Source organism: Cicer arietinum, chromosome 1 (assembly GCF_000331145.2).
Source record: "Cicer arietinum cultivar CDC Frontier isolate Library 1 chromosome 1, Cicar.CDCFrontier_v2.0, whole genome shotgun sequence".
Lineage (NCBI taxonomy): Eukaryota > Viridiplantae > Streptophyta > Magnoliopsida > Fabales > Fabaceae > Cicer > Cicer arietinum.
Genome location: NC_021160.2, coordinates 6,244,489 through 6,260,414, shown reverse-complemented (window position 1 = coordinate 6,260,414; position 15,926 = coordinate 6,244,489). Strand labels below are relative to the sequence as shown.

At 31.6% G+C, this 15,926-nt stretch overlaps 2 protein-coding genes across 2 annotated transcripts; one reads left to right on the top strand and one right to left on the bottom strand.

The window, feature by feature from the left end:
* Nucleotides 1–35: 35 nt before the first annotated feature.
* LOC101499919 (pentatricopeptide repeat-containing protein At4g16470) lies at nt 36–7,319 on the bottom strand. The gene is given in 8 exon segments (XM_027336295.2): nt 36–587; nt 801–922; nt 1,082–1,226; nt 2,519–2,579; nt 2,694–3,652; nt 4,260–4,601; nt 4,603–4,648; nt 7,271–7,319. Coding segments are annotated over 8 exon segments (1,983 nt in total). The 3' UTR covers nt 36–328.
* Nucleotides 7,320–8,498: 1,179 nt separating this feature from the next.
* LOC101511696 (uncharacterized) lies at nt 8,499–13,010 on the top strand. The gene is made up of 4 exons (XM_004486270.3): nt 8,499–8,833; nt 9,376–9,598; nt 10,702–11,908; nt 12,449–13,010. Exons 2-4 carry the CDS (start codon nt 9,383–9,385, stop codon nt 12,460–12,462), a joined length of 1,437 nt encoding a protein of 478 aa, XP_004486327.1. The 5' UTR covers nt 8,499–8,833; nt 9,376–9,382; the 3' UTR covers nt 12,463–13,010.
* The last annotated feature ends 2,916 nt before the right edge of the window (nt 13,011–15,926 follow it).

Sequence of the window (15,926 nt, the reverse complement as noted above, 5' to 3'; positions counted from 1 at the left end):
TAAATATTGTTCAAAAAAAAAAGTTGCACGCAATCTAACACAACATCATGTTTCATTCTAAAAGAATACAAGTGATACATAAGTACTCCTAAAAGCTGGGCCCCTCTCTTCTCTGAACTCTTTTAAATCCACATTCATCAGATGAAGCCAGTTTAATCAATAACAGCTTTTGATTTAGAATAAAACATCAAAATTACATTGACATGGCCAGTTTAGAAAAAATTCTAATCTACATTTCCTTATAATTAGCAGGACTTGGCAAACCATATCTAAACATCAAGTTACAAGAGGCAGAAACCAACGCATGCAGCTGCTAAGAAAACTGCATTTATATATGTGAGCCGCATTCAACCTCCTTCTTAGATTCCAAGACATTTCTTGCCGCTTCAATGGCTACCTGTCCATTGACATAGTGCTGCCGACACACTGGCATGTAGACGTCCACTCCACCGATCAACTCAACCTCTGTATCTTGTGTCTTCCTCAGGGTAAACGAAGCATTCTTCCCACATATTTCACATCGAGCAGTTAACTTGGTTATAGAATCGGCAAGAGGAATTATATCAAGGACAGAACCAAACCTCTTCCTGTCAGTGAATGCAGAAATACTATCAGATGATGATGTGAAAACACTGCCAGTAAATATATGAATGAAATAATTGACCATGACCATGACCATTATCAAATCCGACAATTTGTATGGCATGGAATGGAATAATTGAAGTCAATTTTTGGAGGGTTTTGGTGTATCGTTTGTCATTCGATGCTGAAAATCAACTTGCAAGTGTAAGTAATAATACCTCAAATAGTCACCGTCTAATCCTGCAACTATTACAGTTTTTCCATCATGATCAGCAGCTTCGCGGCAGAAATCATAAAGGTCTTCAAAGAATTGAGCTTCGTCGATGCCAATCACGTCCAGCTGTCAACATCTATCACTTATGAGAGTCAAACAAAATGCATGCAGCAAACTAGTAAGGCTTGGAAGGGGAAGGGGGAAGAGCAAAATCATCAATAGCCATGCATTACACAAACCAATCATATAGGTACATATTGCAATACTTCAAAGCATGATAAATACCTTCTCATAAGCATCAACTCCAAACTTCTGCTTGAATGATGACAAGTTTGAAAGTGCCCAACATGGTAATTTTGCACCATCGTGTGTAACAATTGAATCTAATCCATATCTAGTATCCTTGCTTGATTTAACTATTGCCACATTTCTGCATCAAAGAAAAATGAAATGTTAAATCATATACCTAAAAAATAAGGCTATTGCCAAACCACATTGTGACTTTCCTAAAAGATAAACCAAAACTATGGAGTTCTTACACATCCACAAAGTAACCACAGCAACATAATACATCCACATAGTTCATGAAATCATTACCATCCAGGGATGATATGTCCGTTTGTGGAGCAAATTAGCAAAGCAAAGAAATGTATGATTAAAAAATTGTAGGTTAGATTTTTTATTAAGTATGCAAACATTTCATTACATTTGTCATGGGCATGTTGTGTGTGAATAACCTATATTTCATTACTCCTTGGTAGACGGCCAATAATTTACTTCAGGGTATTGCCAAAATTAAATCAGCTTTAGATGTTAAGAAAAGTAGAAAAGTAAAATAAATTATTTCTAATGAACTATAAATTATAAATTAACTCAAACATTTAGAGTCATTAGCATACACTGACTAGAAAGTCAAAAAGCACTGACATGCATGCATATGTGAAATTGTGAGTCTATGAAACTGATTTGTCCCTGAATCTACCTATCCTGCATGCATCTTATCAAATCAATAATATTGATTTAAAAAATCAATATGTTCAGAGAAATAAATCTTAATGAGATCCTCTAAGAGGATGAAGAAATTAATCGAAGAGTATCACAAAATATGCAGGACACCCAGGAATTCACTTCAAACGTGAATAAATTAAAGCAATTGATTAAACTAACTGTCTTACTTACAAACTCTAGATCCTTTTGTAAACTCTCTTCACAGGTTCCGTGGAAGAAAGAAAAAAGATACTAGTTGGCTACCACCCAATAGCTTGCCAAATGCAGAAACTTGGAAGTGTATGGCTAACCTAATAATGAAAATTGTGCAGCATAGAAGGAACATTATTCCCAAGGAGCTGAATATTGTACATACTAGGACAGCACAACGTCTTGTTCCATGTGCTTCAGTGTCCTGTTGCAAAGAACTCAGCAGCTTTCCTTGCAAACGGGAACATGTTTGAATCCCTAAAGAAATTGTGTATAACTCATCAAGGACATTGCAAATTGTCTCAACCAAAACTTTAATCAGCAGAAATTTATATCCCTTGTTTTCTGCGGCGTAAGTTACGCATTTATCAGTTTCTACTTAAGTCAGGAATATAGCCTGCATCCTTTAATATAGAGGTAATATCTCTAATTACCTGATAAATCTCATCAGTTTGTCGATGAGATTTATCACCTTTTAAGAAGAAACAAACCTCCTTTTGCATCTCAATTCTGCTATAACCAGGCTCCTTGGCCATCCCTGACTCCCTCAGCGAAGCCCTAACCTCCTCAACATTATCCCACAAACCAGAGGAGGCATAAGCATTTGCCAAGACAACATACTTTCCGGCATTTACATGTTCAAATTCAAAATACTTCTTCGATGCAATTTTTAACAAGTCTAAGTCACCATGAATCTTACAAGCCCCAAGCAAGGCACCCCATATCACTGAGTGCTCTTTACAAGGTGACTTTAGAACAAATTCATAAGCCTCTTTTAACTTTCCAGAACGCCCTAAAAGGTCAACCATTGCTGCATAATGTTTAGCTTGAGGAACCATTTCATACTCTTTTATCATTGATTGAAAATATTTATGCCCTTCATCAATCAAACCCGCATGGCTACAAGCAACCAAAACTGCGAGAAAAGTAACATAATTCGGTCTAAAAGATTCAGATATCATTCTATGAAAAGAATCTAAAACCTCCACGACTCTTCCATGTTGACCATACCCAGATATCAGAGTAGTCCAAGTTATGGTATTTCTGGTCAAACATTTATTGAAAAGCATGCGCCCATCACAAATACAACTGCATTTAAAATACATGTCTATTAATGCACTGTTGACTACAACATTGTCCCCAATTTGACACTTCAACATTACACCATGCACTTGCCTCCCGGGTTCTAATAACGCCAAAGTTGCACAGGCTCTAAAAACCGATGCAAAGGTATACTGATCAGGTCTCAAACCAGCCTGTCTCATCCTACAAAAAGTTTCCAATCCAACTTCTTCAAGGCCCTTTTGAACATAGCCAGCTATGATTGCATTCCATGCAAACAAGCCCTTCTCCACCAAGTTATTAAATAGAAACTGGGCAGTTTCTAGACATCCTGATTTTGCATATAATATCAACAATTTGGTCTTTAAATATTCATTGGGAACATATCCAACAACAATCATGTGAGCATGAATTCTTCTCCCCCTCTTATACTGTTTCCAGAATATACATTCCTGCAGCATCAAAGAATAGGTTCTCGGATGCACTGAAAACCCACTGCAGTACAAGAGCCTAATTGCCTCCGCCAACCTTCCAGATATACACAGACCTTGCAAAACCTTATCCAAATTCGGAGTATTTTCTGCAACAAGACTTGACCTGAAAGCTGAGAATATCTTACCAGTGATGATTACAAGTTTACAACTAACAATAGCATTCCAAGGCAAAAGTTGCTTTCATTCATATTTAAGGCTTTGTTTGCATAAACAGTTTAATTAAACACTTCATAAAATAAAGTCAAAGTGTTTTCATATAAACTATCTTAAAGAGTTAGTGGAAGCTGTTTGAATAAGCTCTCTTAAATGATCTCACAAATGCTTATACTAATGGAAGCTCAAATAAGTCAATCCAAACAGACCCTAGAAGTACAAAACACACAATGATTTGGGACATCAATGCTTTTAGTTTTACAATAGTAAAAACAATTTTGCTAGTTACACCCTTTTATTTCTACTTACACCCAAAAAAGTAACCTTTTACAGGTGAACCGAATTCACTATGTTTTTAAACTGAAGTCAAGTATATTAAAAACTACTAATTTGCACACTAGTAAAAACAAATTTGTAGTAAAAATTACTAATTTGCACACATTATTCTCCTTAACTGTTCAACAATCAATTATTCAAGCGGAGAAAATAGAAAATTGCACACTTGATGATAAACAAATTAAAATAAAATAAAAAGTATTTTGAGGAGAGGGTTTGACCTGCCACTGTCAGACTCGGATTGAATCCGGCGGATAAGAGAGGAGGTTTTTCCGGCGAACATGGGGCCCACTATAACGTGAACTTCACCCGATATAGATGCCGATGCTTGCAAGTTACGATTTTGAGATGGTGAAGTGAAGTTAGAGGATGAATTGAAGGGTTTAGTGGTTGGGTTGAGAAGAAGAGGGTTTGAAAATCGAGATGGGTTGTTGCGGAAAAGGATGGTGAATTGACGAGGGCATGAAAAGTGAGCGAAAGAAGAGAGTTTAGGGAAATTGGGAGACAAAGATGAAAACTTTGGGTTTAGAATTGATTTCATTGTATGAGTAGAAATGGATTGTAGGAAGAAACAAGGGTTTATGTGGAACAAGGGTTTTGCAATTATCCCCTTTTTTATTTAGGAGTAGTAATTTGGCATTTTATGTCATGCTGTTTTCTCAGGGTTTTCGCATGGAGGGAAATTATTTAGTACACTACCATTGATGTATTTGAGCATTCATTCCTCAATTTACCATCAAATTAAATAAACATTTCATTATAGAGTCACAAGTGTTGAGAATGTTTTGTAAATAAGTGTTTTTTCATTTTATTCAAGTAGACTAATGATTATTCAAATTCACACATCTTAAATATAGAGAAATAAAAAAATTTGAATTTAAATTCAGATTGTCGTATAATATATTAATGTTTTTATAACTATCGATTGAGATATAAATGTTTTTATATATTGGTTAATAATCTTGGTCTATGAGTCATAATATAAGTCTATCGTTTTTATTTATGTATTATTATTATATAAAAGAAAATCAATTTAGGTAGAGCCATTTATTTCACAAATTCATTTTCTTCCACTTATTTTTAAGAGATGTCATGTGTTCTATTAGTCTATTGTGTGAGCTATGCATGGTTGCTACAACTTCGAGTTCCATTTCTAACCACTTTTTCTTTTTTTGATGACAATTGAAGGTTTCAATTGTGGGCACAAACACTTAGGTTATATACCATGATCAGTACCAACTTTTATAGACTATATAGTACATAACTAGCTCATTATTTTTGTTTAATTGAACCAAATGAAGGGAAAAAAATATACCAAATTAAAAACAAATAATAAAACGGATAAGATTTGTTTTCTTAACATTCATCGTTTTGTTATGCACAATGTTATCTCCAACTTTTGCATAGGAGATAATGGGACACATTGTCATCATAGTTGGCTTATGGCTGTTTCCAATAATTTATCCTATATTATATAATACATCACTAACTACGATTTTAGGCATTACTATTTAATTTGGTTAAACATTCATATGGCTAGACTTAGCACCGATCTTATCACAAACAAAGCTAAATGGAACAATAAGACATTATTTGACCCTATCCACCATTATTACCTGGCACGTGGAAATTTCAATTATACCAAAATCTTTATATGAAAAAATAAATTACAACCCTGATTCACTCACACACGAGCCTTGAAAGGAACCTCTTTGTCACATTGTGGTGATGAAGGGTGTAGATTAAGATTATAACAACTATAGGGAAAATATATTGCATCTTTCACGGTTCACCAATCACCATATAGAACCAACCTTGCTCACCTTCCTCATCCAAACACGTTAGGCAAAAGGATTACTTGTCTTTCATGCCACTAGTATACTATCCTTTATATCCGCTATACTTTTGTGGAACCAAATATATAACTACTTTTCTATATTTTTGGGAACAACACAACGGCTACAACATTAAAAAAAGCCTATGAAAAAATTATATAAGAAAATACAAGATAGAGTAAAAGTAGAATTTTATCTTACCTTACCAACTATTTGTGCACCTTATGATAACGAGTATTAATAAATGGTTGTTTTTTCTGCAACTCCAGCTTCTCCTCCCGTAATTGACCATTTGGGTACAAAAATTAGCACTTAAAATTCCCCACACACACACATTATAGTTTAATTAATTATCAAAAAAATTATATAGTTAGTTTCAGTGTACTGTAGGGGTGGTAAAAAAAGTTAAAAGTCCTTTTCTTTTTACATTTCAATTTAAAAATACGGTTAGACTTAGTTGAGACTCGAATAGATCAATTTTAAGAAAAAATATTTAAATTAATTTTTTTTTGAAAAATGAATATGATAATTTATTCATTTCAATTCACTTAAAAACCCTAAAAAAACTTAAAATCACTAAATTAGAAAAACACATGAACACTTAAGGTTTTGTTAAACCTACTGCGAGCGACACCATTTTTTCCTCTAATGTGGTGTTATATGATGTATACCTTAGTAGTTTGGGAGATCTATCTATTTTCATATATTTTATTTATTATTATTGTTTCAAAAGAGGGTTCAGCTGAGCCATTGGCTCTTTTAATATAGAGTGGACGAACCATACTTAAAAAATGATGCTCATCAAATCTCTTATGTTTAAATTTTTATAAAATTTTAATTTCTGATAGTGTACAATACACTACTGAATCATAATTTTTAGTAATGCATTGGAGAGCGGATAAACAAATACATAGAATTGAATGAGTATCCACTACTTAAATATTAACGACACATAATAAATGGATCGGTCCATATTGATTCATGTATACACCTTGACCCACATGAACCAAATCGGACCGGCCCATTTTTATTTTACAGCTTTATTTTTAAATATGCTATTAAATCAAACCTTTATTAATAGGAAAGAAGCAAATAAACTACTATATAGCCAATGAAAAAAAAAAGGAGAATACTAATAAAATATGAGACGGATCATAAAGGAGCAAGAGGCTAGGTGTGGTCATCAATTTACAAAGCAATAAGATTTTTTTTTGGTGAACTAAAGCAATAAGATTTTTTTTATTCTCCTCAAAAAACATTTTTAAAAAAAAATTAAGTAATAAGATATTATTATTAATTTTTGACATATAGATATTATTTTTGTGAAATGAGGAAATAAAGCAATAAGATTATGCACATGCATTATACAAAATGTATTCTTTTTTTTTCTCTTCTACCTGTGTTATTCTTCGGATGAGTGGTTGCACAAGCAATCCCTTCTGTCATTAGCACATAACATAACCCTACTTTATTTTTAATTATTTTTTAAATTGAAAGTTGATAGAAAGGTGTTGTTGTACAGCAACCACTCATATATTATATTTTTATATTAATATTTGTGCCCATTCCAACTTGTTGATTGATTTTGCCGGTTCACCTCAAAATTAATGACAATTCCCAAAATAGTCCAATTTACCACGATCTACTTGTTCATCATATTACATCACATTATCATCACCATCACCATCGTCTATTTCATCTAACTTTTGCTTTCTTTGACCTCAAGCAATGCTGCAAAATCTCTATTTCTTTCTAACTCAAAATCTACCTCATATTAGCAACGTTTTGCCACATTAAAAACGGAGCTATAAACGCTGACTTTATTACGGATTAATTTTTGCTAAGTCACACTTTTGTGCTATAATTTTGATGATTTTAAACTTTTTTATTTTATCCCAAAACTTAATTTATTTTTAATTTTCACTATGCTCTTGAAAGTTGAAATACTTCATACTTTAATTATATATTTTTACTAATAATTATAACAAAATTTATATCAAAATTAAAATGATATTTATTATCAGACGATTCACTAGAATAATTGAGATTAATAGTAAATAATAAAATAATTATTATTGATAAAAATTAAATATTAAGGATATTTTAGTTAGTGTAATTTTATTATTATTTTTTTAGTTTTAGTGTAACTTTATTATAATTTTTAAATTAAAGTGCAAAATCTTAAACCACCTAAGTTTTAGAACCAAGAAAGTAATATACTACTTGGGAAGCATGTGGATATAAGTTAAATTTCTTGTCAATATATAAATATAAATGGAACTACATTTGTTAAAAATGTCAATATTTTTTAAATAAATCTTATACATTAAAAAAATAAATTATTGACCTGTGAATGTGAAACCGAAATATTGAGCGCATAAATTTATTTGTACAAGGAGTGAGAAGCTCCGCACAATGTCTAAAAATTATTATTATTATTTATTTGTTTTATTAAAATAAAATTTAATTCTTCATAAAATCAGAAAGAAATAGGGTGTGCAAGACTATCATGAATATTTTATTTAAAAGAAATGAATAAAACATTTTTTTCCCTCTAAAATAAAAAACTTGAGAAATGGCTAATGGGCAGTCACCATCTTCTATCCTTTGGTTTTTCTTGCACAAGAGGATAGATATATAGATGAGATACCTCTCTCTCTCTCAATAAATAAATAATAAATTTTTTTAAAAAATAAATACAAATTTATATATATAATGTGATACAAATTCCTTTTTTGCTCATTCATATCTCTTTCTCTGTGTGATACACACAACTTTCATTCATTCATTCATTATATATATATATATATTTATCTGCTTCAATCAACGGTAATTGTTTGCAAGAGCTAAAGAAGAAAAAAAAAAAAAAAAAAAAAGAGGGCCTCTCGCCCTCTCTCCTTGTTATGCTTTCTCTCAGATCTTAGATTTCATCAATTTCTCATCTGGGTTGTCTTCATTTGGTAAACTTTTCTCTCCAACATCTTCAAGTTTTATGCTTTTATCGATTTTTTATTCTGGGTTGATCTATTAAGGATCCATCGAAACACCCCAATTCACTACAATTGTTTGTTTGTTCTATCCTATGATGATTCTTTTATCTTACATAGACAACATCATCGGTTTCTGTAAAGTTGTCTGAAAACATAGATTTAGTTTTCTGCATGTTTTAATTTTATTCCTCTGTTGTTCAATCAGCATTATCATGTCTTGTGTTTGATGATTGTTGTTTCATTGAATTTTATGTTGTCTAGACATATAGGACATGGATACAAGGTTTTGTGTTTGTATGGAGATTGTATTGTATGAGTATGATATGAGTCACTAATTTGAATTTGGATCCGATTTGTTTTATTTTTTTATTTTCCTTTGCTGTTTCTACTTTTGTTATTGGATTGTTTGAATGGTTATTGGAGAAGAATTATGCACTTTTTTATGACTTTATTTTGTGGATGTAAATTATGGTTAGAAGAAATTGAATTGATTGGAGTGTGTGAAAGTGCAGGGTTGAAATGGACCCTGGGAAGCTATTTATCGGCGGGATTTCCTGGGACACAAATGAAGACCGACTCAGACAATATTTTCAGAACTTCGGTGATGTAGTCGAAGCTGTGATTATGAAAGATCGCACCACGGGGCGTGCCCGTGGTTTTGGATTTGTTGTTTTTGCCGATCCTTCTGTTGCTGAACGAGTTGTTATGGAAAAACATGTCATAGATGGTAGAACTGTGAGTTTGTCCATCTCTGTTAATTTATTTATATTATTACTTTAGAGTATCTGTGCTAAATTGTCACTGTTGTATCACTTTCTTTTTGCGACAGAGTGATTTGTGAAATTATGATTCATTGTTCCCTAACAGAAAAGATTGATGAAATCATGAAAGTGAGTTTATTATTTCAGTAGAAGATTCAGATGCATTTTGCTGTGTTATGATGCAACTTCAGTTTAGAATAAGAGGTTGTGGTGAAAATTACAAATAGTATTGGTTTGCAAAGAAATTTGATTAGATTTTGAAGTTTTGATTTTCTTGCAAGATACAATTGAGCATTAAATATGTGAATGAGAGATTTAATATGACATGTTCATGGTGATGGTAGTTTAAAGGTCTTACTCAATCGTTGAAGCAATTTTTAAAGGGTAGTTGGCATGATAACAATGGCTAGACAAAAATGTATTAGACAGGTAATTGATGCTTCAGGTGTTAAGGCAATATGCATCACTTGATGAAGATCATAATTAAATAAACCAGTGTAGTGAAAAATTCTTATCCGCCAAATTATTATTTGCATTGGATTAGGGAAGGGGTTGAGTATTGTTCATGTTATTCTGTTTCTGTAAGCTAACTGCTACATTAAAATTTTCCGTGAAGATATAGTTTCCATGTAATTCCTAATCAAAAGGGTAACCTTATATTTGAGCTGTTGAATCATTTTGTGAGAAGCTTTAGTGAAACATAGTGAAAATAATATATTTGATGAAAACAGATAGCAAAGTCATTTAAAGTTTTTCCTTTCCTTTTTCTTCTTTATCGATCAAAAGCTCAATACTAACAAGTAAAACTGAAGTAGTCTGTTAGCTTCTTCTTGAGGAGTAGAGATAAATAAGAAGAAACTTGAAAAGACCGTATAATTTTGAGTCTCAATTCTCTAGTAGTCTGAGTTGTTAGCGATCTCAATTCTTAATAGCCTAATACAATCTTTTAACTCCAAATCCTGATCAGTGATCTCTCTTGTGTCTTATAGTCTATGATTTGTACAGTGCCCTGCTTAATTATGATTCCGTCTATTATATTATTAGATTGAGCTTTATTGTCATGTATTTCACATGCAGGTTGAAGCAAAAAAAGCTGTTCCTAGAGATGATCAGAACGTGTTTAGCAAAAGCAACAGCAGCGGTCACGGGTCACCTGGTCCTGCTCCTATACGCACAAAGAAGATATTTGTTGGAGGTCTAGCATCCACGGTTACTGAGAGTGATTTTAAGAGTTACTTTGATCAATTTGGAACAATTACTGATGTTGTTGTGATGTACGACCATAACACTCAACGGCCACGGGGTTTTGGATTCATCACATATGATTCTGAGGAAGCAGTCGAGAAAGTGCTGCACAAAACTTTCCACGAACTTAATGGTAAAATGGTTGAGGTTAAGAGGGCTGTCCCAAAGGAATTATCTCCAGGTCCAAGTAGAGGCCAGCTAGGTGGATTTAGTTACGGTATTGGTTTGAGTAGAGTTAGTAGTTTTTCTAATGGTTTCACTCAGGGATATAATCCAAGTCTCATTGGAGGACACGGATTTAGAATAGACGGTAGAATGAGTCCTGCTAATGTTGGCCGTAGTGGATATACTCTTTTCAGTCCTAGTTATGGGACAGGACTCAACTTTGAGCCACCATTGAGCCAAAATGAAAATGATAACTTTACGTCTAACTTTGTCATGGGACGGGCGTTGAGCTCTCCATACAGTGCAAGTCCGAGCAGGTACAATAATCCCATGGGGTATCCTGGTTCAAATGTTGGCAACAATTCAGCCATAAGTTCCACAAGTCAGAGTTTGTGGGGTAATGGGAATCTTAACTATGCTAATAACCATGCAAGCTCTGATGCTTTTGTTGGTTATGGAAGTGAAAATTCAATGGATTCTTTTGGTAATATTGGATCACTTTGGAGTACCTCTGTTGGTACTAATCAAGCTGGAACTATTGGCTCTGGATATGGTAAGAGCAGTCTTAATTATAGGCTTGGAGATATGATTTTAGGGTCAAAAGCAGTAGGTTATGGAAAGAACAGTGAAAACATTGTTGAATCAGATTCATCGTTTGCTTTCTCAAATGGCGGTTACGGCGAAGCATACAAAAATTCTTATGAAGCTGGGCCATTTTATCAAGACCATACTTGGAGATCAACAACTTCAGAACTTGAGGATTCTGGTTCTCTTAGTTTTGGTCTTGAAAATGCTGTTTCGGATTTAATGCGCAAAAGCTCTGGTGGTGGTCACATTGGGGCTTATGCTGTTGCTAATAGACAATCAAACAGAGGTAGAACGCTTTTCTTTTTATTATCATTTTAAAATAAAGAAGTTCTTCATTTGTTTAAGGTTTCATACTCACCTTGCCATAGCTAAGTTGATTCATGTTTAGAGTTTATACTCGATTAAGGCTCAAAACATGATGTTAATATTATGATAAAAGTTTCATATTTTTGTTTTATATTCATATATACTGATTGTTGTAGTGTCCCTTAGAGTCTTGTCAACAATACCAGTGTGTGCAAAGTGCGGATACACGAGTTACTAGTGAATTAACTAGTTTAATTAGGTCATGTTATCATTATAATTTGAGTTGCAGTTCAATTGTGTGTCTGAGCATGTGCTTCAGATTGTAATCTTCTATAAATGAAATGAAAGACAACATATTATGAGAGTCTAGAATTCAAATTGTAACTGACTTTGTGTTCCCTCTCCATCATTTCCATATGATTATTTTGGATGCTTAATTATATGTTCTTTTACTTAAATCAGAAAAGTTCGGTGATACAAAGCTTGCATGTACTAATGTGTTTTTTGAACATGTCTTCAGGAATTGCTGCCTAGGAAGGTTATGTCACGGAAAATGCTTGTGTTTCGATGAGGTATGTCTGACAGAGAAGATGAATGAATATGAAAAGCATAAATCTTCTTGTTTCGAGATACTTTTGATGCTTCTAAAATTTCAGTTAGAGCCAATTGGTTTGGCTGTGTTGAATAACTTGCAAATACACAAACTTTACAAGGGATTTATTACTATAAGGGTTGGTTGAGTGTGAAATATAGGTTTTCTTTCTTTGGGATTTTCAGACTTGTAATCAGGTTATAGGGATTTACTCTCTCTCATGACAGAGAGTAATACACAAAAAGAAGAAGACCTACCCTTTTATTTTCTTTTGTTATTTTTTTCCCCTCTTAATTTGGGCTAGTAGAATTGGACCATTGTTGCCAATCTTGGCTGGTATCGTTTAGTTATCTCATCTTCAGTGTTTTGATTTCTCAGAATCTGTAAAAGATACATGATATTATTATCATTGGAATGTTCATCTAGGTTCCATAAAATGTTAGCTGATTCATCTTCTACACAATACAATATTTTTTTCCTTCTTGTGCTAGTATAAGCTTATTTTATGAATTATGTATGATTCATCTCCTGCTTATCTTCCAACAATTTGTGTGTGTATCATTTTCATTGTTTCATCCCATTCTAAAGTTAAAACAATAAAAAATAATTTGATGATATCAATGAGTTGTAGCTCGTTATTTTGTATAGTTATGTCAATATTTTGTGAGGTTATTGCCTGTGACACTAATACACTTATCTTTGCTCTATAAGGCTCTTCTGTTTTCTTAAAAAAGTATACAAAACTTCAAACTTGTTATTTTTTTTGTTAGGAAAAGAACTTCACTCTTTCTATCTAGATAATGAAAGTACTATTTATAAATAAAAAGGCTAATGGTGTATCTAGCACCAGCTTTAAAGGTAATTAGTGTAATTATATTCCTTTCCTTTTAGAGTGTCTGTGAAAGTGATTAAAGATGTCATTTCAGATAGGGAATTCCTATCTCACTTCTTTTCCCTCTTTATTTAAGAAACAAGTCCCTTTAAATCCAATAAAAAATAGACCTTGCATTTTCAGTGGCCACCATTATTTAATTTCATTTTGTACCTTAAATATAAGCATATGAAGCACATGGGTGAAGAATGAAATTCCAACACACCAAGCGTTTTCCCCTTTTATTTTAAATTAACAAATAGTTGTACAATTTAATAAATAAAACATAGGCAATTCAATGGAGCAAGTGGTTGAGTGCTTGAAAAATGTTTGAGGGGTCTCAACTCTCATTCACACATACAACACGGGTAGGTGGGCCAGGAGTAGGGGTACTTTTACAATATAAATGAAATACGGGTGAGAGTTTCAAAATGTGGTGGTGTAGATATCAATTTTGTCAGTTGACACAGTTCAACTGAAATGGCATTCCTTATCCTCACCCCATCCTTGTCTCCTTGAATTTATAATAACTTATTTTTTAGAGAATCTCTTCGGTTTTTTCTTTTTTATTATTATATTTATCTTTTTTTAAACTCTCCATTATATTCTATATTAAAATTTATATATTAATTTTTTTTTTTAATTTTAAACAGATTGCATCTTCGACCTGCGACTATTTATAATCTTTTAAATTTTTTTTACTTTTTAACTTTTCTGCGGTAAGAGATTATAGACTGTCGCATCTCAAGGATGTGATCTCAAAAAAAATCATCCTTCAAATGGTCACAAGTGCGGGAATATGATTTTTTGAAGGTAAAAAGAAATAAGATATTTTAGTATATAAATTTCAACGTAGATTATAATAGAGTTAAAAAAAAAAATCATTTACATGCAAAAAAGAAACCTCTTCTCTCATTGAAATATTATTTTCAATCCGTAGAAGTATATTTTTTAGGCTAAATTACATTTGTAGTTCCTTAACTTAGTTTCAGGTAACGTTTTAGTCCTTTATCTTTTTTTTTTCTTCGATTTAGTCCTTTATTCCTAACAACATCAAATAAAGTATGAAAATATGAGTTTATTTGAAGATTTGCTTTACGAATTTGATGAAATTTGTATTATATTGAAGAATATAATTAATTTTATGAGTTTTGATTGAAACTTTTTTTGAATTTTTGTATAAAAAAGGATAACATTGTTGAAATTTTAAAACATAAAATATCAAATTGTCACTTAAAATTAAAATAAAGGACTAAGTCGAAAAAAAAAAAGATAAAGAACTAAAACGTTACCTGAAACTAAGTTAAGGAACCACGCATGTAATTTAGCCTATTTTTTAATATAAAAAATTTAATTCACTGATTTAGATATATATTATAAAGACTTTTAAAAATATAGAGAGTGTTAAAAAATTATCCTTTTTATTGTATCTCTTATTTATCCTTTTCACTTGAACCACCAAAACTAACCTTGTATTATATATATATTATTTTATATTTATCAATTGATCTAAAGTACATTAATTTATCAAATGCAGATGCTTCAAATTCAAACATCTATTTTTTTTTCTCGAGTCACCTAACTTATCTTTTTAAAGAAAACACCTAACTTATTTACTATCAATAGTTAGTTATGAGCTTATTATATGAATAGTTAATTATGATCTTCATTTTCAAATCCATATGACTTTATCAAATCCATATGAGCTTATTATATGAATAGTACATTATATTTTCTATGTGAATATATCATTTTATATTTGTCGATTGATTTAATTACTAACCGTACATACTTTATCAAATCCAAATACTTAAAACTCAATCATTTATTTTTTAAGAATCGCATAAGTTATCTTTTTAAAAAATATCACCTAACTAATTTACTATATTAAAAAAAAAACTAAGTTATTTTCTATCAACAATTAATTATGAGTTTATTTGCTATTGAGTAATTAATCTCCTATTCTCTTATCTAGTTATTTTTGTTATATCAATTTAAAATTGAATTTAATTGCAGTTTTGGTTCTCTTATTTTAACTAAACTACGAAAGTAGTCTCCTAATTTATTTATCTTCAATTTTGGTCATCAAACATAATTTTGATTTAAAATTTGATGAAGTGTCATTTTTTAAAGCCACACTACACTATTTTATAATTATAGATTTCAACTACAATTGTTGCACTACGAGATTTTGAGACATGGTGTGACTTAAATAAACGCAAAAAAATGAAGTTATATTTGTATGAAAATATTTATAATTCTTACACATGATTGAAAAAATAATTAAAAAATTTGAAAGATATTTATCTTTCAAAACCAATGACCAAAGAGTAATAAATATAAATAATAAATACGCGAATAAACTGATTTTTTTTAAAGAGTGTGAAAATTCAATAAAAATCATTACATCTTTCCTGTTCCTAAAAAACTAATTCACATATTGAGATGAATGTGTATCACAAAAATGATCCAATTAGATGTTGTCTTGGTGAATTCTCCCTTGATAAATCAATCAATTTATATGCTACATAAATA